The 25,032-nt window shown below is 36.1% G+C and overlaps 1 protein-coding gene across 1 annotated transcript in view; it reads right to left on the bottom strand.

Moving 5' to 3' along the window:
• The window catches only part of Ankrd17 (ankyrin repeat domain 17), a 129,481-nt gene that overhangs the window by 32,625 nt on the left and 71,824 nt on the right, over nucleotides 1-25,032 (bottom strand). The window contains exons 12-22 of the mRNA XM_051198092.1: nucleotides 23,367-23,494; nucleotides 22,999-23,142; nucleotides 22,556-22,658; nucleotides 20,366-21,121; nucleotides 15,926-16,074; nucleotides 6,911-7,022; nucleotides 6,620-6,765; nucleotides 4,603-4,745; nucleotides 3,761-3,974; nucleotides 3,081-3,256; nucleotides 2,078-2,240 (exon numbers count right to left, since the gene is read on the bottom strand). Coding sequence (XP_051054049.1) covers nucleotides 2,078-2,240; nucleotides 3,081-3,256; nucleotides 3,761-3,974; nucleotides 4,603-4,745; nucleotides 6,620-6,765; nucleotides 6,911-7,022; nucleotides 15,926-16,074; nucleotides 20,366-21,121; nucleotides 22,556-22,658; nucleotides 22,999-23,142; nucleotides 23,367-23,494 — 2,234 coding nt within the window. The remainder of the gene's footprint in view (nucleotides 1-2,077; nucleotides 2,241-3,080; nucleotides 3,257-3,760; nucleotides 3,975-4,602; nucleotides 4,746-6,619; nucleotides 6,766-6,910; nucleotides 7,023-15,925; nucleotides 16,075-20,365; nucleotides 21,122-22,555; nucleotides 22,659-22,998; nucleotides 23,143-23,366; nucleotides 23,495-25,032) is intronic.

Genomic DNA, 25,032 nt, shown 5'->3' with positions numbered 1-25,032 from the left:
CAAGCAACAACATGATTCTTCCATTGGGATTCATAACAGAAGGTGAGGACTAAAGACATTACACTGTGATTTTGAACAGCAAACCCGGCAAGAAAATACTAATACAGTGGAGATGCAAGGAAGGTTAACTTGATGGTTCAGCCAGTATTACAGAAGTCACTGAGGCAAGAGTTTATTTGAATACTTGAGGAGAAAAAGTGAGCAGGTGGTTATGTAGTCCATAATAATCAGAGTCAGTAACAGAGTGGTTCCAGCATGGGAGAAAGAGGCAGGAAGATCTTTATTATGAGTTTGAGGCCAGACTGGTATACACAGCTAGCTAGCTGCAGGCCAGGCAACACTGCACATTAAGAACATCTTTAGGAGAGAAAAAAGAAAAAGGCTAAAATAAAAAATCAGAAAGGATGAGACAAAGAGTATGTCTTGTAACATATAAACTAAAAGCAGTCCATGCTTTAGTATCTGAAAGGTAGTTTTATGAATGCTAGGTTATTGTGGTTTTGGGAAGTAAGTTCACTGCTTCATGCACACTAGACATAAGCTACATCCCTAAGGAGGGATTTTAAAGTGGTACAATCTAAAATGCCTTAATACAATAATTTTATAATACACTTTATATACATTTCTTTTCACTGAAAAGGTTGAGGCAGGAGGAAGGCAAAGATCAAGGCCTAGGCCAAAAAATTCTGTCTCAAAGTAAATAAATACAGTTCCTGAAATAGTAATCTTGTTTTCTAAGTACCAATTTAGGCTAAAACGGTATTAACTTATCAGTGGTGCATTTAAAAAAAAAATAACGAGAGGAAGGAAGAAAGGAAGGAAGGGAGGAAGGAAGGAAAAAAACAGAACACAGCTCTGTGCAATGGAACTATAGAAAAAGCTGCTTTTCCTCCATTTAAAACTTCTATTTTTAGTTCTAAATATAATACAATATTTTCAGCAAACTATTGAAAGTGAGGTTTTCATTGTCTTTTCCCCCTAATATTTAAAACCAACAATAAGGCCATGCTTATTGTATATACCTTTAGTCCTAGTACTCTATAGAGGAAGAGGCAAGTCTAGGAATTAAAAGCTAGCCTGGTCTAATTGCAAGTTACGAGCCAGCCAAAGCTACATAGTGAAATCCTATCTCAAAGTTAAACTAAAACACAAGACAAAACACTCAAATTAAGCAACAACCCAAAAACCCCAATAAAAATAAATCAGTGATAAAACTTACTTTTTTTTTTTTTTTAAAAAAATCTAACTATTAAGAGTGTAACTAGATGCACATCTTTGAATATCAGTGCCAGTTCGGATGTAATTACCTCCCCCCCCCCCCCCCAGTAAACCCATAGAGAGTGGCACTACTAGGTGTGGCCTTGTTGGAGGAAGTGTGTCAGTGTGGCGAAGGGCTTTGAGGTCTCTTGTATGTTCAAGCCATACCCAATGTCAGTTTACTTCATGATGCATGTACATAAAGATGTAGAACTCTCAGCTCCTTCTCCAGCACCATGCCTGCCTGCATGCCACCATGATGATAATGGACTAAACCTCTGAACTGTTAAGCTACCCAATTAAGTATCTTCCTTTGTAAGAGTTGCCATGGTCATGGTGTCTCTTCACAGTAATGGAAACCCTAAGACACTATCTTTATTTTATTTTCCTTACTACTGAGTATGCATATGTCCACGATGTATCAATTTAGGTGCATACTCCAGGGCATGCATGTAGAGGTTAGAGCATAACTTTGTGTAATTGGATATCTTTCTACTATTATGTAAGTTCCAGGGATCATTTGTAAGTTGCCAGGCCTACATGTCAGGCAACTTTAGCCACTGAGTCATCTGGCTGGCCAACATAGAATATCTTCTTACAAGTACCCTTAGTTTTGATGCCCAACATGAATCACATTCACAGCATTTCTGAAATATTATATCTACTTGGTTTGCTAGTAGAGCATTTCATTTGCACATAGTATTACTGCTTTCGAAGCTATTACATCATAAAAAATGAGTCTAGAATAATCACAAAACCGAGTTTCCCCCTGCACAGCCCACCATGTGCAATGAACGTGAATGAGGATGAAGTATGCTACCTTTCTAAATGCAGCCATAAGAGGTGTTATCTTGCGGTTATCTGCTGCATCTACATCTGCACCTGCTTGCACCAGTAGCTGAACCACATCTAGGTGTCCACCATTTGCTGCTAGCCACAACGGAGTGTTCCCCTTCTTGTTCCGCACATCGATATGGGCTCCCCTGGAAATGAATGACAGCAGCACTTTCTTATATGAGATGGAATGATAGAGATAGCAGAAAGAAAAAAACAACAACCAAAAAAAAACTGCTGTGAAAATCTAAAGAGGAAAATAAATACTCATGGGTGAATCAATTTATTCTTCTAAGAATTATATTATGAAGAATGTCTAACTATTAAATTAAATATCCATATAATTAATATTTTTGACTGTGTAACTCTGAATTCTGCAAATAAATAAATAGTATTTTGTAGATAAACATTATCCTATGAGGCAATATCATCTCAGATTATTTGTATCCGTGTATTTACAGTGTATACAAGAAGAATAAAAAGCTTCAATGTCCAGTTAATATCAAAGTAGATTAAGACTCATGGTACTGTTAATAACAAATATGTATGTAGGGTGCCATGCAAATGTTTTTAAGATTATATTTTAAGACAAGGTCTTAAGATAAGATAAAAGATAAGATAAGGTCTAACCCTGGCTGTCCTGGAATTCAGTCTATAGACCAGGCCAGCCTCCAAATCACAGAGATCCACCTCCCTCTCAAGACCTATCTCCTAAGAGCTGGTGTTGAAGGCATGTGCCACTATGCACAGCTAGCTGGTCTTTGACGAGCATTTTTGAAAACTGCCAGCCAGCTTCTAAGTAACTAAAAGTACCAACTACCCTTGATCCTGACTGAATAGTTATTGTCAGCTTAAAGCCTACAACAGTATAAGAACAAAGAATATGTATATTACAGAATTACATTTGACTTTTTTTTACACAGTGACAGTGCCCAGTGAGAGAATGGTAACACTTATATCCATACACAAAGGATATGCTCATAACATACCTGCCAATGAGAAGTTCACAAAATTTATAATGCCCTTTATCTGCAGCTATGGTTAAAGCTGTATCTCTCGAGGAGGGCACTGGAGGGGCATTAACATCAGCACCTTTATCCAAAAGAACTCGGCCCACTTCTGCATACCCACCAGAGGCCGCTTCCATTAGTGGTGTGAGGCCAGTCTAGGTTTAATGGAAAATAAATAAATAAAAAAAAAACAATAAAAAAAAAAACCAAAAAAAAAAAAACTACGGAAGAGACCAGAAATAGCCAAAATGTTAACAGTCTGAGGGAGCAATATGGTATAGTTTCTATAGATTCACAGATTTGTTCTGACATTTGTTTGAGTTATATTTAATTAAAGCATTAATTTTAACCTAAAGTCAGTGCTATGGAGAAAAGGATAAGTAAGATCCAAGTCCAATGATATGAACGACACATTTCCTGTATTTTCAAAAATCGTACTGCTTTTAGCTAATTAATCTTATCAATAATATCTATAAAAACATACGCCCAAGTATTTTCATAAATGATAAAGAATTTTAACTATATAGATTAAAGTGATTAGAAAGTAATAAAATCATAACTTCTAAAATAAACCTGTTTTTATGTTTCTCCAATGATTTCTCACAAGTATTTTTGTCACCACAACAAAGAGCTGTGGTGAGTTTTATATTCTTTCTTACCTTAGCTCTGTGTTCAACGTTTGCTTTTCTATCAAGCAGGAGACTAACCACTTCAGTTCTTCCTTGGAAGCAGGCTAAGGTAAGGGCAGTGTTCCGATTGGTTTCTATTTGAGCGTTTATGTCAGAGCCCATATCTAAGAGGAGCTTAACTGCAGCAGTATGCCCATTCATAGCTGCTAACATCAATGGAGAAATGCCCAACTTGCTACCAGTTCTGGGGGTGAAAAATATAGGGAAACAAAGGAAACACAACGTGTGTCACAGCAGAAATGTGGAAAGGATTAAAAAAAAAAAAAAAAAAAACTTTAAATATAAAATTCTCTCTCCCACTTTTTGAGACAGAGTATCCCACAGTCCAGACTGAACTCTAACTGGCTATGGGGGCTGAGGATGACCCTGAATTCCTGGTCCTCCTGCTTCAAGCTTCCAAGTGCTAAAGTTATGGCAGTGGCCTACCTACCAAGTCTGGCTAAAAGTCTTTCTTTCTATAGGATTAGTTAAAATTTAACATCTTTTCCTCAGCCCTTGCATCTTTTGAGATACTACTAAACTTCCTTAGAAACCCTTAGTAGATTGCCATATAGCAACAAGCTAGGGAGTAAAATCTCCATCCTATGATGATAAAGCAGATATTTGTCTGTTTAGTTAACACTAAGAAAGCTATTGCCTTTAGTTCACTAAAAAAGTGGTTTGTAATTTTTAAGTTATGTAAAAATTTAGTTCCTGAATAAATTTCTCAAATTTTTTAACTTCAATAGTTTTTAATATCTCTAAAATAGAATTTCCAAATATCTACAGCACAGTGTTCTTAATAAAGTGTCTACAGACAGAGTAAAGCTTGCCTGGAATTGATCTCGGCGCCTGCATTTAGCAGTATTTTGATGATGTTCACATAGCCACCAGAAGCAGCCAGGCTCAGAGGTGTATAATCGGAAACATTCCTGTGTTCTTTATTTGCACCCCGAGCTAACAACAACTCCACCACCTAAGAGGGGGAAAAAGAGGTAAGATACATGCTTTCTAAAGCCATGACAATTTCAGAGATATTTCTGATTCTGGGGGTGGGGAAGGTGCAGGAAGTTGGGGATATAACAAAATGAGAAAAGTTCTTTCATCTTTATAGGCTTATATGATGACAAGGTTCTTAGAAGTCAACAGAGAACTCTCTGTTAAAAACCTCATAATCTAATGAATGTGCTCACAAGATTTCAGAGCTTAGATGTTGTGGCAGGCCATTGAGAAATAACAAGTATTTTTGTTACTTTTACCGTAGTCATAAAGGAAAACATGAGATAAGACGCATTTTGTATGTACATATAAATGCATTAAAATTTTAAAACCTTCAACCATTTTTTAAAAAGATTTATTATGTATACAGTGCTTTGCCTGCTTGCAGAAGAGGGCATCAGATCTCACTATAAGTGTTTATGAGCCACCATGTGGTTGCTAGGGATTGAACTCAGTCAGGACCTCTGGAAGAGCAGTAAGTAAGTGAATACTCTTAAACTCCAAGTCATCTCTCCAGTTAATACTTTTTTGAGACAGGGTCTCACTATGTAAATCAGGCTGAAGGCAAACTCAGATATATGACTGCCTCCCCATCCCGAGCACTAGGACTAATGGTGTGCAACCACCACATCAGGTAATCAGTATTTTTTGGCTGTTATAAAATAACAGGAGAGTTGAAAAGTTTTTCCGTGTTTTAACTACCTTAACAACCTTATATTATCCTGTGCCTGTGGGCATAGCATTAAATTTTACCTGGTAATAGAATCTTGGGTGCATAACTTTGTCAGCCTGATGCCAAGAACAGCCATACTATTTATACCCCAGCAACAATGCAGGAGTTCAGGCTGATACTACTTTTGGGTCTTAAGCGCATTTCACTGAGAGCCAAATTATTGAGCATTAAGTGCTTTGCAGTCATTTACAGACATATCAGTTAAAATCTATAATTACCTTCATTAAAGCTGGTAAGACTAAGTGGCTTTATTTAATTTAATGTAAATTTGTATTTATGTAGGCCCATATGGAATGCAGGTGGGGAGGCAGAGTACAAATTTCAGAAGTTTGCTCTAACCATCCACCTCACCAAGGCAATGTGAGAGTCATGCCTTTATTTTTAATCTACAATGAAAAGAAATACTACTTTTTATATATTTGTGCCCGTTTTTCATAGGAATTATAAAAATTTCTTTTACTAGTTTGTTCTGAAAACCTAATGTACTTATCTGATTAGTTAGAAGGATGGAGAATAAGACAAATTTTTAAAAAGTGTTTATTATTGTGTGTTGTAAGGGACCAAACATGAGAGCGAGTACCATAGTGAATATGTGGGGGAATCAAAGAACTATTTTAGAAAGTCATTTCCCTCCTTCTACATGGAGATCTGGACTTGGTCGGGCTTGTTCAATAAGCCCTTTTTAAACCTGAACCAGAAACTAACATGGATGACAGGGTGTCTTCTAGACCTAGAATCAGTAAGTTCTGAATTCATAAAGATAGTATAACTGGCTTAACTCATCTATATCCCCTGCACAGAAGTTGGAGGGGAAAAAAACAAATCAAAAACAAACCGAAAATAAATAAATAAATATAAACAAGGAAAACCTAGGCTAACTAGCTAATTACTAAACAATACTAGACATAAAGCTAAATACACAGTTCAATTTTCTTGGACACATATGATCAACTCCTGCCCTTTGGTCTGTTACGACGTTATAGTAACCCTATTCTTGGGGATATGTAATTTGAGTTACTGTGATAAATCTAAAAGACATAATGCTCCTATATGGAAAGAAACACGTAAGTACATATTTGCTAAGTAGAAAAAGAAATTACACTACGAGGAAATGTTACCTCCTGTCTGCCCCCTGAACAAGCCAAGGACAGTGGTGTGTCCTTGGTTCTTTCGGATTGGGCTTCAATGTCTGCACCGTTATCCAGCAAGATTTCTACAACACCAACATGACCAGCTGTAGCAGCCAAAATGAGTGGAGTAAAACCTAGGGGGGAAAAAAACTTCTTACAACAAGCTAAGCAAAGAAATATTAACAATCCCCCCCAAATATGTGATATAAACTAATTGTTTCTAAATTCATATTTTCCACAGACCTTCCATAAAGTAAAACTAACAAAACTAAGGGCTACCTTTCTTGTCTCGGTGTTCAATACTAGCTCCTCTTTCAAGTAGTGTTTGTACCAGTTCTTCATGGCCACCAGCACAGGCAAGTGTTAGTGCAGTATCATGATTACTCTCAGTCTGTGACGACAAAGAAAGAAAGCTATTAGTTTAATTAGTTTATTTAAATAACTTTCCAGTGTTACTGTCAAAAACACAGATACATATGTGCCACGCTATTAGATCAAGACATAAAAATATGAGTTCCAATCTTAGCTAGAATGCGCCATCTTCCTGCCTCAGGCCTCCTGCTGAACACCAGGATTATATCATGCCAGGCTTACACAAAGCATTTGGATGGTGTATGCTTTACCATTGACCCTTCCACCAATAAGAAGTCAATCCATGTTTTTTTTCCTTTACTTTTTCTTTGGTGGTGGAGGTTCTGAACTTTCTAGCTTGAGTCAACCTTAGCTGAGGATGACCTTGAACTGTTTGTATCTCATAGCCACCACCAATAAAGCACTGAAATTACAAGCCTATGACTAGCATCAGTGACCTTTCTAGGGCTACAAATTATACTCAAATTTTATCAGCAATTCTTAAATGGCATCAAAGGAAAAGATGATGGGTTTCTATTATACGGTAATTTCAAGTACAATATTAATAAAATAGTGAATTCAATTTTGCTGCCACATACTCAAATTAGCTATGTTTCTATTTCAAGTAACTTACTGTGTACATTGAGAAAGAACCTCACAGTACCCCAGACTAGCCTCGAATTTATATCCATCCTTTAGTCTCTGCCTCTTTATTGATATAATAAGCACGTGTCACCATGCCAAAAATACACACACACACAAAATTCGAGATTCATGTAGACAGACAATACAGAACACTGATTTGTAAGAACAAAAATATAGGAATGCAAACATAGGAATGGCGGGTGCCCAGAGCCTAGCTGAGAAGAGAGTCTGACTCTACAGAGTGCTCTGGAGATCAGGAGAGAATTCCTCTGGTGTCTTCAGCTGATGTTCACCAGCCCATGTATATGATCAGGTACAACACCAAGAGCAGGAATACAAGACCTGCTAGCTAGGGCAGAAATCTTTTACAACACGCAGAAAATCATATACAATCCTCTGTATGGAGACCAAATTCATTGTATTGGACCCATAAAAAAGGTGAAAAGCAAGCTTTAGCTTTACATTTTAAAAATTGTGCCAAGTGTGGTTTCGAACACCTTTATCCCAGCATTCAGGAGGCAGAGGCAGGAGGATTTCTTTGAGTTCTAGCCCAGTGTAGTGTGCTCTACAAAGGGCTGTTAAACAATGAAATCCAGCTTCAAAATGATTGATGTATTGAATGAATGAATGAATGAACAAACGAACAATGTTTTTATCAAATAACTTAGGTGTGTTTTAAACATACACACCCCAATTACTTAAGGAACAAAACACATGGGATGTGCTGTTTTGAAAAAGAAAGATTGTGATCTGACACACTGTAGAACTTCTAGAATGGAGCACTAAGAGACTCACAACCTTCTTTTTTTTTCTCTTTGAAACAGGATCTTGCTATGTAGCTCAAGAGGGTCTGCACTCATGAACGCAGGGAGTGAGTGCATGTGATCATCATCATGGCTGGTTTTTGAGATAGTGATAGGTAGGACACCCACCAACCCAGCTCGACTCATTCCATTTTATGGTGGGCTTGCTTGCTTCCTTTTTTTCTTTAATTTTGAGGCTAGGTCTCTGTAGTCCTGACTGCCTTGGAGCTCTCTATGTAGATGGAGCTGGCCTTGAATTCATAGAGACACACCTGCCTTTGTCTTCCAAGGAATTAGGGAGGGTTTCTTCCTTTGGGGGTTGGTGTGTGTGTGTGTGGGGGGGGGGGGGATGGGTCTTACTCTGAAGCCTTGACTACCTAGAACTTCCTATGTAGACCATAAAATGTTCACCTGCCTCCTGAGTACTGGGATTAAAGGAGTGTGCCATCACACTCTTTCCTTTTTACTTTGTAATGTGGTAAGTAAAACTATTCTAACTTACTTCTGTATCTCTAACTTTCCTTTGGGTTCATCTTCAAATCTGTTCTCACTATGAAGCTGGGGCTAGCCTGGGAACTCGATCCTACATCAACCTACTGAGAATGCAAGTCACATGGCACTGTATCTGGCAAACTCCATTTTTCTCTTTGATAATATGTTTATATCTCTATTACCACACTGTTTTGTTTGTCTTTAGAAGACCAAAAAAAAAAAAAAAACAAAACAAAAAAAAAAAAAAACAAACAAACACCTTGCTTTGTTTTTGAGACAGGCTCTCACTATATAGACCAGGCTGGCCTTGAATTCATAGGAACACCTGCCTCTGCCTCTCAAGCACTGCACCATGGCAGCTAAATTCTTGTGAAGCTAATAAACATGTTATATTTTCATTCTCAACCTACATGTAATATTATGTTCAGAATACATTAACTGAACATTGAATGACAACAGCTGTAAAACTTCACATATTCAAAGACTATTATTAGTAACAGACTTAAATATTGATAGTGCTCTTACACAGTAATATTCACATAATACAAGAAGCCATACCCTCCCAATAACTCTAAAAGCCAAACTCCAATACAAAAAGACTAAAATCAAGACAAAAAGTGAAACTGATCAAGAGTCAAGAAATGAGAAAAAGCCTACTAGTCAGTGATGGAGAGGGGGCCGCAATAGCTGCTCTGCAGAAGAACCACTGACTGCAGAGATCAGGAAGGCCACAAGGGAGAGATGCACCAACTACAACAATGGAGAAGGAAGGACATGAACTTCAATGAGTGACAGCTCTGTGTTTCAGTGTATGATCGTCATTTCAAGTTTTATATTACAAAGAAAAGAAACCATGTCTGATTTCACAGAAAAGACAACAAAAGCTGGGAGAAACAACTTTCTGGTGGCCACACTGAATTGGTTACTACTAGAATGGGCTTTCAAAGACCAAGAAAGTCACTCTAGACAGCAAACTCTTCAAACTGCATCATAAAGCCTATCTAACATATTCTAAATGAGACTGTTAAATATACACGTCCTATGTCCTCTCTGTTAGCCATATGTAATCCATGCATAAATTTAGGTTATAAAGTTTTAAAAAGTCTTTTGAAGACTAAAGGATAATTTATAATATTCATGTCTAAGGGAAATACACAAAAAGACAAAACTTGAAAAAGACAACCATGAAAAAATTTTAGGTGATCAGTAACATATACTTTCCTTCATTTATAAAACATAAATTTAACTAATATCAATTTTAAGCACAATTTTTACAAGTGCTCTATTCCATAATCTCAGGTTTTCAAAGTGAATATAGGTCATTCTATGGGATCTTGTTAATTATTGTACCGACTCGATCTGAATTTAAGTTAAAGCTAATTTTGAAAAGTTTATTAAACTATGCATTTTGAGAAATAAAAACATTGAAAGCTAAGCAAGGTGAGTTGCCATATTCCTTAAGGAACTAAGGTTAGTTACAAAAATGAGAAGGTCCACTCCATTTTTACATTAGTAAGAACTGAAAGCAACAAATATTCTTTAGATAACATGAGAACTTAAAAGTTCAGAAAAACTGCTTCTATCTCCCAATCATTAACACAATTCCAAACTGCTTACAATCCACCAGTAAAAATAACTGGAATAGTTTAATATTAACAATGACAGAGAGTGAACAGAAAGAAAGCAATATTGTCTAAAAGAGAATGTTCAGGGAAGACCCTTTAAGGCCTTAATAGCACACACTGGCCAAGTAATTATTTAGTTGCTTTATCGCATACCCAAGACAAAGTCTCAAACATGGGGAAAAGGGGAGAAACAGGATTTTAAAAAAAGGGTATATGTATTTATAAAAGTTGGCATGGTGGTAGCACTTAGGTAGAGGATGGGTATGTGGTGAAATCTCTGAGTGAGGCCAGCCTCTCTACATAGTAAGTCCTAGGACAGTCAAGGTTACACACCCTCAACTGAAAATGTCTCAAAAAAAAAAAAAAAAAAAAAGTTTATAAAACAAACACCTAATGGATTATTTACATGACTAATAAAACAGGTTGAAAAACTCTATGTAGGAAGTATACATATTATTCCTAAATTAATTATGTTTAAAACCAGGAAGAAATGAAGTAGCTTAATATTTTTATATACTGCAAAGAGAATCTTCACAATTTCAAGTATTTCATCTTCTTATACAGCCAGATTATATGTAAGTTTAAAGATATCAAATAAATGAGAACAATGAGTAAAACTGAACTTAGTAACTTTTCTAAACGTAGTTATATAAAGCAACAATTGAGTGCATATAATTTTTCTATGAGACAGCATCATGATGAATGTAGGCTGCCCCCAGGACCTCCCTGTCTTGAGTGCTGAAGAGGCCAGAAAAAGTTATGAATTTTCCTGGAACCTGAGTTAGAGGCAGTTTCTGAACACCATATGGGTTCAACTTAAATCCTGAGCCATCTCTCCAACTGTTGTAAGCTACAATTTTAAAAGAAAACGGCTTTTTATTTTGAGACAGGGTCTTACTATACATGCCAGGCTAGTTAACATCCAACTTCCAATCCTCTAGCCTCAGACTTCCAAATGCTGGGATTCTAGGCATGTGAACATACATAGAAAATAGAAGGCCCTAATGTATATTACATATATTACAATGCACACATGTATATTACATATATAATTTCCTCCTCATTTCCTCAATTATTTGTCATATTATTACAATGAAACTTTTCTCTGGATTCCAAAGTCGCTAAGAATATGGAAAAACATCTAAGTAACATTTAGACGATTGAAGGTAAAACACAATTTCACATACTTCATAATTTCGTTTTACTTTTTTAGGAGTTGGTAGGAGGTGTTCAGACAGTCTCAATTCTGTACTCCACTTGAGATAGTCATCCTATTTCAACCTTCCAAGTTTTAGGCCCAACTATAATTTACCATCAGCTATAATTAAGTCGTGATGCATGCCATGGTAAGTTTAATAGCACATGTAATCCAGGCTGGCCTCAAATATGCAATGTCCCAATAGACAACACTGAACTTTTGATTTTATTCACTCAACCTGTGTGCTGGAATTACAGGTAGAAACAAACATACCAAGTTTTATAAGATGCCGAGGAATCCAACCTAGGATTCTATGCATACCAGGCAAGCACTCTACACACTAAGTCACATTCCCAACCCACACTTAACCCTCTCATGAGATAATCATGGGGACAGAAATAATGTATAATAACTCCTTATTCATTTTTCTCACATTACTTCAAGAAAAGTTCTTAACAGAGAAAAACAAATAAAGCAGGTCACACATATATGATGGACACGTGATAGCAAAGAGCCTTAAACAAGTCTTAAAAGTCCATGAACAGAAAATCTAGTCCTTTCTTATACTTAGTGTCTATGGGAGTCAATCCAATTTCATACAATCAAGAAAAAACTTAATTGAGGGGTACCAAAGTTTAATCTCCATCTTATTTACTAGCCAGTTTGTGCTAGGGATCAAATACCCCTTCTTCACATCTGAATGGCATGAACAGAATGAAAGACCCTCTTAACCTTTAGTGCCTATTTATACTCTCACAGTAGCTCAGCATTCTGATATCTGTGAGGGCTTAATTTGTGTATTCCAACACAGTTTGGTCACACAAAGAAAAATATTCATGGAATCAGAGTTCATGGGATTTTACTTTGTCAAATTTTTTTAGAGGGATTGTATGAAGGAGGAGGGGTTGAGAGGGAAGAATTCTTAATTTTTATTATACCTGCTTGACACAGAAACCAATTTCTTAAATTAACTTCAATAATTAAGTCAGGAAGAAGGTGATAATTACCATTTTGTCTGTTTTCCCCCCAGATGCAAAAATTTTTCTGTATCTACATAAGCACTTAAAATTAACTCATGTTAGGCAAAAAAAAAAAAAAAAAAAAAGGTTTGAAAATCCTCAATATAAAAAACCAGGTAGATAAAAACAAAAGAACACAAAACTAAAAGCAAACTAAGGGGAAAAAGAAAAACAAACGAACAATAAAGGAGCCAGATAGACAGGGATTAAAAAAAAAAAAAATTGGGGACATTTTTTTTTTTTTTTCCTCTAAGATTCATGTATTTATTTTACCCACATGTATGCCTGGTGTCTTTAGAAGCCAAAAGAGGACACTGGATCACCTGGAACTAGACTTAAATATATCTATGAACTGGTGCTAGAAACTGAAGGGCGAGACCCTAGGAAAAACAATCAGTGCTCTTAACTCGGAGCCATACTTTTAAGGAGTCATAGTCAAATCTTAATATAAAAACAAAAGTTTTTTTTTTCAATTTACGTAAATACTCAGTTAACTTACATGACTGTTGGTTAAACAGTATCATGAGAGAAATAATTTCATCATCCATAACTTAATGTTCACTAACATCACATTCACACTTGGATACATAATTTTGGACCTATTTAATCTGAAAATGTTTTGAAAACAAGACTTAATTTTGTGTAAGAGCCCATTCTTGGCCCCTAAAAATCAGAACATACTTTTAGTCAAATGCAAGTCTCAAGATCATCAACTCAAGGGAAATAATACATATCTATCAAGTTTTATGCAACTCCACAATTTGATTAACAATAATATAAATGAATAGGATTTTCGTAGTTTTAAAAGAGAGTATGCAGCATGAATAGTATCTTATTGAATGCAATAGTGCACACTGGTGATTCTACCTACCCGGAAGACAAAGAGTTGAAGCAAGCTAGGGCAAGACTCACTACACACACACACACACACACACACACACACAAACACACTACAACTATGAGCAAGACTCACTACACACACACACACACACACACACACAAAAACACACTACAACTATGAGCAAGACTCACTACACACACACACACACACACACTACAACTATGAGCCTGGACAAAGAGTTGAAGCAAGCTAGGGCAAGACTCACTACACACACACACACACACACACACACACACACACACACACACACACACACACACACACACACACAATACAACTATGAGCATGGCTCCTAGCCTTCCTCCACCTTAGCCAAGAATTTGAGAAGTAAACAAAATGATTAATCTTGTTTCAGGACGTAATGGGAATGACCTGGACTGAGGATTAGATAATTTCTTTTCTTTTAGGTAATTTCTTTAAAATATTCCTCAGCAAGTTTCTAGAACTAGAGAAAGGGTTCAGTGATTAAGTGAACTTGCTGCTCTTGCAGAAAACCTTGATTCAATTCCCAGAGCCCACATGGCAGGCAGCTCATGGCTGTCTGTTCAGGGAATTTGATGCCTTCTTCTGGCCTCCACAGAAACCAGGCCTGTTTGCGGTTCACAGAAAAACACGTAGTTCAAACACCCACACATAAACACATAAACAAAAATTAAAGTAAGCCCGAGCATGGTAGTACACACTTATTCCCACCACTGAGGCGGCAGAGGCAGGCAGATCTCTGTGAGTCTCAGTGCAGCTCAGTCTACAGAGTGAGATGCTGTCTAAGGGCAAACAAACAAGCCCGTGTATGTAACAATGAAGCAAGAAACACTTTAGTAAAATCAGAATTCTCATGGCTTGGTTTCAATGGTACATACACATTTTTAGAAATTATAATTTATAAAAATCTTGTAAGTTTTAACAGCATATACTTCCCTCACCCCAGGTATTAATCAAAATACTACAAATATACCCTTCAAAATTTTCCTAATCTTATTTTTCCTTGTTAAATAGTCTCTAACATACTTCTTAGCCTTTCTTTTCTTTTTAATTCCACTCATTGACTGGTTGTGAGTCAAGTTCCTCTGTAGTTCAGGATGGCCTATGACTATACAGCTGAAAAGGAACCCTTGCTTCTCCCGCCACTCTGCCTTGCAAGCACTAGGATTAGAGACTTGTGACATCATGCCTGCCATCTTTTGGCCTTTTCAAGATTTGCCAGCCCTACTTAGGAATCAAACTGAGGCTATTATACCTGGTGGAGAGTACCTTTCAATCAATCCATCCAAGAGTCTCAATATGCAGCCCCCCCCCCCCACTGAATTTCAAAGTCACAGAAATTCACCTGCTTCTGGCTGCTGAGTGCTGGGAATGAACTAATTTTTAATAGGACAGCTACTTGACAGATCTCAAGTTTTCTAAACTATAACATTATCTTTTCTTCACCCCTATACATATTCCTTTAGAAAATCCAAATAGTGTTTTTATCACCTCCATTGAATCTGTTACCAGCCAAAATCATATAAAGTCACCACGTAGTTCCTCATAATCTTGACAAGCAATATAAAGCAAGGAATGGTGATTCATGCCTATAACTCCAGCACTCAGGCTTAACCAGGAGGACTGCTGGGATTCAGATCCTATCTCAAGGGGAAAGTTATATAATGCAACTAAGAATATATAATGCACAGAAACACATAGTCTATGAAGTTACAGTACCACCTTTTAGTGAGGCTAGGAACTCAACCCAGGGCTTTAAGTACTCCATCACCAATCTATAGTTCCAGCATTTTCTTTGCTAAACAATCCATTATGTATTTAAGGAAAGACACAACAATCCTAACTTTTGTTCTACTGAGACAAGGTAGCATGTAGCATAGACTAGCTTCAAATTGTTACACAGCTGAGGTTGACTTGGAACTAGATCCGCTTGACCCTAATTCCCAATGGCTGGGATCAGAGTTGTGGTTTTACTTTAATATTACATAAGTTACTTCTTTTACATTCTAGTACTTTCTAAACTAAAATCAAACTTCAGCTCAGTCAGGCCTGACATTAACTATGAAAGGCCAGGTCAGGCTGGCCTTGAACTCATGTAATTCTGCCTTTGCCTTCTAAATGCTAGGACCAGGTATGAGCCACCATGTCTGGCTTACTAGATTTTGAAAAATGGATTGTAAGTTTTAGTTGTATCTAGAGTCATTGATAATGCTGTCTAAGATGTTATGATCACTGAAGGTTAACATTTATAGTCTATTTCCCCTACTGTAGAGCTTACCTGTGCATCAATATCAATGGCAGGGTAGATAGGCAGCATGGCTGAAGGAGAGATGATGGGACTTGGAGTTGGAGTCTGAGGTTGGGAAATAGAAGCAGCGATACTGTGGGTAGGAGTGTTTGACATTGCAGATGCTCTTCCACTGACTGCTGTTGAACAAAATAACTGCACTTAATAAGGACGAAACATTGTTAGGAAAGAGTAAGAAATGTTTCTTACAGTTTTTAAAGCAAAACGTCTACAAGATACTATTATAAAATTAATTAACTAATTTTCTAATTATTTTTGATTGGTGGACAGCCCCAAATTAGAATATTGCGTAATCCACTTCCCATATAATAATCCACCTGAAAGACAAGTTCCTTTTTAATGAAAGTAACCAAAAAAAAAAAAAAAATCCTGAAAAAAAACACACAATATTTTACGCACTAAAATTACATAGAAAAGAAATAAATGATAAAATAATCACGAATAAAAGGGGTAAGGGTGATCTTTATTTAAACTTGCCAACTTCATACCTTGTATTTTAGAGTAAATAAGAAGTTACTTCACTGTTAGAATGGAAGACCCTCAAAGTCAAACTATTGAAAACACCACACAGTTACTAACCACAACAGGGGAACAGTAACTTTGAAGGCCCTGGTGTGACAGATTTTTTCAAGTAGGGAAAAAAAAATTGATCCTCACACTGATCATTCTGAGAGGAATAAAATGTAACACAATCAACTTGGCAATCACACTGACTTAGGACAAAATTAATATTAGGCTAGAAATAAATATATTCACTCAATCATCCTCCCAATATGGATTCTTGTTGTTCTATGCAGAATTCTTCTAATAATCTAGTTAGACTTGTACTTGAGGTGTGAGAATAATGCTAAAGACAAAGGCATACAATAGATTGTAAAGTAGCTTAATGGACTTTGTTCTCTCAATAACTCAATTCTGTAGTTAATATGTGAACATCTTCCTCTTCGCCCACCATGAGAATGCGCCTGCATTAATATTAAATTTTGGAGAATAATCTCTGAATAGAGTGCAGATGTGTGTTACCCAAGTACTATCAACTACATTAGACAGAAAATAATTATAGATTCACAGTTGAATCTGAAACCAGGCAAAAGAAATTATCTTGCCAAGAATAGTAAAATTGACCTTGTAACAGTTATAAACATGGCTATCAATTAAGAAATATACTTTACATAAAATCTTTAGGTAGGGCACAAACATACACTGTACATTATAGCAACACACATTCTATAATTGTACATTTTTACCCACTTAAAAGTCAAAAGAAAACAAAGAACAACAACAACAACAAAAAAGAACAAAACAAAACATCTGAATCATGAAGAAACCAGATCAAGAGGGAGGAGCATGTGCCATTAATCATCTTAATGACTCTGAGACTATTTGATAGTCTTATTGAATTCTTAATAATCCTGATCTCCAGAGTCTACCTCAGATTGCTAGGATTGCAGGCTCATGAGCATACGCTATTTACAGATCAAATAATTTCACTGAAGTTCCTTTATTGTATATAAACTTTAAAATAACATTAAATCTACAGCTCTTAAGACAGATGACTGAATTCTGCTATTGCTGCTTTCGCCCTACCAAGTGTTAGGATTATAGGAGTACACCACTGATTTTATGGACTGCTAGGGAACAAACCCAGGGTGCTTCATGGATGCTACAGAGCTCTATACCAACCTGGCCTTCACTAATTTTTACTCTATTAATCTAAATGGGTTAAAAGATTGGTAAATGACTAATTTTACTCCATATTCCAACTGGAATAATTATTTTAAAGAACCTACTAAATTTAGTTTTCTTGTTGTGGGGTGTTTCAAATTAGTTGTTTGAATCTTCTCAAATAAAGTTGTTAAGAAAAAAAGTCCTCATTTCCTTTGAAACTGCTTTATCAAGAGAAAGTAACTGCTCATCATTCAACCACTTACTAAACAAATAAAAGGTTAAGATTTAAATATCTAAGTAACCAAATAATTCTAATTCTAAGAATTTCTATTTCTTTACATTTTAAAATTCAATTTAGAGAGGGAAAACTGAATGTTTGAAAAGTTTTAACAGGATAAATAAAACAGTATAATCAAGACAAAACAAGGGCACATGTTAAGAGAGATTAAACAAGTGCCAGGTTTTGGCGAGTATGGGAAGGTTGAAGACTTGACCAGCTAAGTACCAGAGGAAAGAAGAGCATCATATGAGAAACCTAACAAATGAGAACTAAGGAACTAGGGAGGGGTTGGGTAGGGGTAGAGAGGGAGGATATGGGATGTACTTGGGGAAAGTAGGCCAAATGAAGAAATCAGGTTGAGTTACACACGGAACCCAATATAAGAAGAGAAATGATCTTCAATCAACTGAAAGGACAAGTATATAATCACAAGTTATTCAAGCAATGATAATATAGAAATAAGGTGTGTGTGCTTATACGTGCACATATATGTACAGAGCATGTGACTATGAGTGAGATACTAGGTAGGGATGATCTGAAGGTAGACAATAAGATTGTTTTTAATTCTGTTCTTTGTCCGATGGGTATGTTTCTTTACCCACACAGAAAACATGATATAGCAGCCTTTTTAGAAAATAGCAAATTTGTCTTATGGTCATTAAAACTAAAAAATTAAAAAAAAAAAAAAAAAAAAAAAAAAAAAAAAAAAAGAACTTATAAAGGAACAACCTTAAACACACAGACAGAAATCTTGGGAATAAATGAATCAGTTAAAAAAAAAAAAAAAAAAAAAAAAAAAAAAAAAAAAAAAAAAAAAAAAAAAACAAAGCTGCTTTACAAACATCTGATAATTCTCATCAGAACTAAAAAAGGTTACAATATGCAAATTGTTGACAACTATGCTCAAGTACATTGGGTAAACACTTGATAGCATATCAAAACCAACTTTCCAACAGTCATTGGTGGTATAGCACATACCAAACCTTCATTTCATCAATAAATAACATGTAATTCTATAATCTTCTGGTAATCTGATACAATAGAGAATAATTATCTAAGTTAATGGACATGGAAACAATTTTGGATTCATAGCTACTATGAGCTAAATGTCATACAATGTTAAATAAAGCCCATAAAGTTCATTAAATATCATAATCAGTCAGTGATGATTAATACTAGGGACTTAAGTCTTTTGAAAATTTATACTTGCATTGAGATTGTTACAATTCTTATTATTATTCACTGGTAACAATTATCCTGGTGTAGCTTATTTTACACTTAAGATTAGATGAGATTTTCCAAACCACATATTGCCGACAAGATACTAAAATAAAAAAGGACTGGGAAATCATATCAACTTTTAAAATGCAAAATTTACCTCATTACCTGTTTCTCTCAGTTTCTGAATTATCTCAATCTAAATATCTAAATGCTACAAAGCATTAAAAAAATAAGTCTTAATATGACTTTTATCATAATAAATGTTTCCAAAATAGTTTTAAAATTAGACATAAATCACCCAGATTAAAAAAATGAATAAAAAATGGGAATCAGAAAAAAATTATCAAAATTCAACAACTATTTACTCCCTTTACTCTTCTCTTCCCCTTCCTTCTCAGGTTTCCTTCCAGAAGAAGGAAAATTATTTTAGTTAATAGAGCACTCTTTATGACCCTATGAAATCTCATTCTACTGTTACACAATTCACAAAATCAGTCCCAAATAAGCAGCATTAAAACTCTTCTCAAGTTGCAATCCTTAGTAGAAGAAAATCTCTCTAGCTACACAATTAAAACATGTTATTTGCCATACTGTTAGGGGAACACACCTCCCCATAATACAGTCAGAAACAGACTATACATTAACATTCACAGGGAATAAAAAAAAAAAAAAAAATCACTGACATACAGTAGAATCAGACTCTACTTAGTTGGTACTTTATTAATGATGTAAAAAGTGTTTGTTTTGGTTGTTGTTTGCTTGATTTTAAATAGCCATCATGAAGTTTGGTACATTAGTATGTAAAGTATTTCTTTTGATCACAAAAAGACTTCCTAATATACCCTAATATCTTTGCACTTCAACTTTTATCAATTTTCTTTTTATTTGTGTTAATACAGAAGCAAAAATGCACAAACCCAACCACAGTGCTCTGAACTTAAAAGTGAAACAGAAAACCTAAAGTAAAAACCAAGACTCAACTAACATCTGAAAACTTGGATTACCAGACTATTGATCTATGACAGACAGATTCGGTCATTTGTATTGTATGAGCTAATCTTTAATTTGACCTGTAGCCATCTGAGACCTTCTTAACATTAATGTTTCTAAAGATATAATGGGTCAAGAGTCCAAAAATAGTTCTCAAGTTGAGTTAATGGTTAAAAAAAAAAATTCTGGCACATTCTTACTCGCCTTAAGCAAATCATATTTGATACCTGCTCATAACAATATAAACCCACCTGCCATGATGTCATCCAGCGTGTCATTGAGGGTCTGAGCAGGGCTGGCTACCATTAACCCTTGTTGTGTTTCAGTGAGAATTCCTTGCCCCAGCCCTGCCAACTGTGCTTGGCCCAGTACTGGCTGTCCAACTATCACTCCTTGAAGTTCTGTAAGATTTGCGATGGACCCTGGAGGCAAGGGACCCGCTGCCAGAGGCAAAGCTTGAGGCATCGCCAGAGGCTGGATTGGTGCAAAACCCATTTGAGCAGCAGTCTGCTGGGGTTCATCTTTAAGCAAAACAGGATCCACTTGCTGTAACCGTGCATAGTCTCCCTCGGAAAGCTGCTCTCCAACCCCAACAGGAGTAAGTAGTCCCAGGTGTTGGCAAGACTGCTGCTGCTGCTGCTGCTGAAGTTGAATTCTTTGAGCTTTAACTTCTAGATACTGTTTTTTCAGCTGCTGCTGAGTTTTAAGTTGTAACTCTCTTTCTACTTTCTGAAGCTCCTCCAGAATCTTTTGTTTCTTCTGAATTTGTTCTTCCCTTGTTTTGTTCAGCTCCTCGATCTTCTCCTTGGTAAGTTGGTCAGCATGAGCCAGCTCCAAAGACTGCAGCTGTGCATTTTTTTCTATGGCTTCTTTTATCCTCTGTTCCAGTTCTGTTAACTTTCCCTGAGCCTCTTCTACAATGCTCTCTGGAGACTGATTGGTGATGTAACCCTGTACATCCTGGCTGTTTGCTGGCAAATGGCTGTTGGACTTTTGTTTAGAAGCAGCTGTGTGAAAAAGAAACCCCCTCAGAAGTGCACATGAATGGCATCCTCATTACAGAGTTACTGTTGGGAGGGTTAGTGCCAACAGTTATGCACCAAGGTATCATATCCACAAAGGTGAAATGTACTTTAAAGGAGTTAAACACAAGTCCACCTTCTCTATCATAAATATAAAATGTATGTATTTTATGTGCATAATCTCTGAAAGTAGAGTTCAGAATTTATAAATATCATAAGGCTAAAACTAGACAACAGAGGGATGAAAGCTTGTGACACCTAAGTGGTGCAGTTTAAAGTCTAAGGCATTGTGTAGTCAATTCATATGCTCAGAATGTAAAAACTCATCATAAAAGCAGAAAAATAAAGCTAAATTATTAAGATGTAGAGAAAATTTAGATGTCTCTATCAAGATTTTCCACACTTACTAAATGTCTGTACCTTTGATAAACACACACACATACACACAGAGGGCCCAAACCAGTGAGTTATACCAAGGAAATTAAAATCCAACTAAAATATGTCTTTGTTGGGACCTACTATCTTCAAGACTGACAAAAGAAAGAGATAGAAATTCACATAATCACACAGCTACCTGGCCAATAGAGAACTGGGCTTTAGTTACCCTGAAAGAAAAGATGCTAGGCTACACCATCCTCTGTTTTTTCTGACAGCCAGGTATACAGACTGATCTGGCTAACAGATTTAGTAACCAACCGAAAAGGAAGCCAAGACAATAGGCTAGCGGCAGTGACCGAAAAGAGCTGCTGGGAATACTTAGCATACGTGTTGGAAAAAGAATATGGTAGCAAAAACCAAGATGCAAAAATTAGTTTCTTTAAGTAAAACTTTTCAAAAGAAAAACTGACTCAAACTAGTAGGTGTCATGATTGGGGACATACTTTAAGAACAGGCATGGTATGACATACAGAAGTCCAAAACTGGACCTTGGAATCTAGAAATAACAAGTGCACCTAACATATCTTTGAATTACTTGAGAAAAAAGTGTCCTAGATATAAATCAGTGTTAAACCAGTTGTTTAAAATGACTTTTAATATTTGATCCAACTTCTTAATCTATAGGCCTCATGTCACTACAAAGATTTTGGTATGGTAAACAAAAATGATCATAACTGTCATCCAACTGTATAAGCTTAACATGAGTAAAAATGACTACTCATTGGAGGAAATTGTGAATAATTAGCACTCCATCAAAAAGAGCATATGAGTTTCCGGAATCTCTCAGTACCTAGCTTCTCTCCCAGACAGCTGCTTTTGTCATTGATTTAAAACAAACAACAAACAAACAAACAAACAAAAACTTTAATGATACCAACTTAGTAAATTCATTGTTGGTGAAAGATAATTTTGAAGGGCTAGTTTTTGCATTCTTATTTCCACCTGGACATGTAAGAAATAGTCTTTAGAAGTATAACTGACCTTTATTCCTAACGGGAAGAGTGGTAGCAACATTGGCAGGTGGTTTGTCGGGTTCCTGAGGTGGGACAACCATGGGCAGTGCTTGAACTGGTACACGAGGTGCCTAAGAAAAAAGATAATTGTCATTTCTTCTTTGGTACACAATTATCAAGTTAGTAACTTGCAGAGTTGTTAAGCATACTTACTATACCATTTCTGGCAATGGCATCAAATTATTTTCCTTAACATTCTTCGTATTATTTTTTTTAAAGTAGCTATGAATTCCAGTTATTCTGACCATAATTTTTAAAAAAGGAAACCATAATCCCATCAATCTAGAACATGTTATACTAAATGTACATAGGCCTTGGCCTAATTATACATAACTTCATTTCAACAAAGATATTATCATTTAAATGAATATCATACCTAAAAATATAAGATGCTTTAACTTTGATCCTTACCCTATTTAAATCATGGGATGGGGGTGTTAGCTGAGTGACATCTGGTGGAGGGGCTGAAAGTAGATTATTAGGATAGTCTAAGAGATAGCAGACAACACTTGTATGGCCACCTTTGGCTGCTTCGATCAACATGGTTGAGCCATCCTAAAAGAACAAACATAGAAGGGAAAAAAGTTAGCACAATAAGAAAGCTATCAAGTCTCAGATAGCACAAGTCAAACATCTAATAGACAACAGGTTTTTTGTTGTTGTTTTTTGTTTTCTATTAAAGCTAGGTAACTAATATCTAAAATATCACTGTAAATACAACTTACATATGTGGAAGAGGAGGAATTCAGAATGCTGCCTTAACCACTTGAGTTACCTACTTTTAAACGATGAGTAGGGTCTGCACCATGAGCCAAAAGCAGTTCCACCACTGCCAGATGGCCTCCTGCACAAGCCAGGGACAGGACAGTATGGTCATTATTAGCTGTGCTTCGATTCACATTTGCTCCTAAAACAGACATGGAAAAAATACATTAATAGAGTGGTTTAAAAAATTAAACATTTGTTCAGGTCTTCTGGAAGAATGGCAAGTGCTCTAACCATTTTCACAGCTCCAGGTGTGGCAAAACTTTACCTATCATATAGTGCTTACACACGGACGCATGCACACACACATTCACACATACACACACACACACACGGGTGCTTATATGACATAGTACGCATGTGGAGGGTCAAAGAACAACTTGTGAAAGTTGATTTTGTCTTTCCACTATGAGGGTTCCAAGCCTTAAACACAGGTCCTCATGCTAAGCAGAAAGTACCTTTACCCAGTGACACACACTGACTCATTTCACTGGTTCAAGATTATGGAAAGCTAAAATTCATAAAGAGTAAAGCAAGGGGTGCAATGATATCTCACATACTCATTACCCAGTTCCACAACATACAAAGTCTCTCATGTTTCACAAAAATTCTCTCCTATACAGAATTATTCTAAAGCAAATTCCACAGAAATATGATACATTTCTCCCATAAATATTTTAGTATGTGTAAATATATTAAAGATAATACAAGAATATATTATACCAAAGGCAATTCTTGTATTAAAAAAGTGAAGTACGTGGGCAAGAAAAGACAGCTCACTCAATAATTAAAATACTTGAAACTTGGAGGGAATCAAAAGTTTGGTTCCAACACCCACACAGAGTTCACAAGCACCTGTGCCTGGGAATTTGATGGCCACTTCATAGTGTATACAAACCCACAGACAAAAACAAAACACACATACAATTTTAAAACATAGTAAAATATTTTTTTAGAGATCAATATTGTCTTCCATAGTGCAAATACATTATTATATAAAAGTCTGGTAATGTTTTCCCCCTTTTCATTAGGAAGTATCAGAGGAAAGAGAGCAGGTATGCTTTCTCCCCCACCTACATCCCTGACTTGGATTACTGTATTGGGTAAAGTGCCAACTGGAAATCGCAGGAAGTGGTAAATGATTATTAAGAAAAAAAAAAAAAAAAAAAAAAAAAAAAAAGGCAGGGCAGTGGTGGCACATGCCTTTAATCCCAGCACAGAGGAGGCAGAAGCAGGTGGATATCTATGAGTTCGAGTCAAGCAAGCCTGATCTAAAGAGGTACTTGTAGAACAGCCATGGCAACACTCTATCTCGCAAGTGCGAGTGTGTGTGTGTGTGTGTGTGTGTGTGTGTGTGTGTGTGTGTGTGTGAGAGAGAGAGAGAGAGAGAGAGAGAGAGAGAGAGAGAGAGAGAGAGAGAGAGAGAGGCGCACACACAGAGACAGAAAAGGCAATACTTATGACTATATAACCATTTCTGAAAATATGTCACCATTGTCTGTGATTTCTTTGGTGTTTTTGTATTGAACAAAGAGTAAACACTTCCAAGGTGGAGAAGGTCCTTCACTATCAATCATTTCTGTTTGCATCTTTGCTTATACAAGTAGTGTGTTAAACCCACTATAAAAAGTAAAACTAATCTTGAAAAAATTTCGCAAGAGCTTATGTAGTTAATATTGA

This window comes from Phodopus roborovskii, unplaced genomic scaffold (assembly GCF_943737965.1).
Source record: "Phodopus roborovskii unplaced genomic scaffold, PHOROB, whole genome shotgun sequence".
Classification (NCBI taxonomy): domain Eukaryota; kingdom Metazoa; phylum Chordata; class Mammalia; order Rodentia; family Cricetidae; genus Phodopus; species Phodopus roborovskii.
This window is presented reverse-complemented; position numbering and strand designations above follow the sequence as displayed.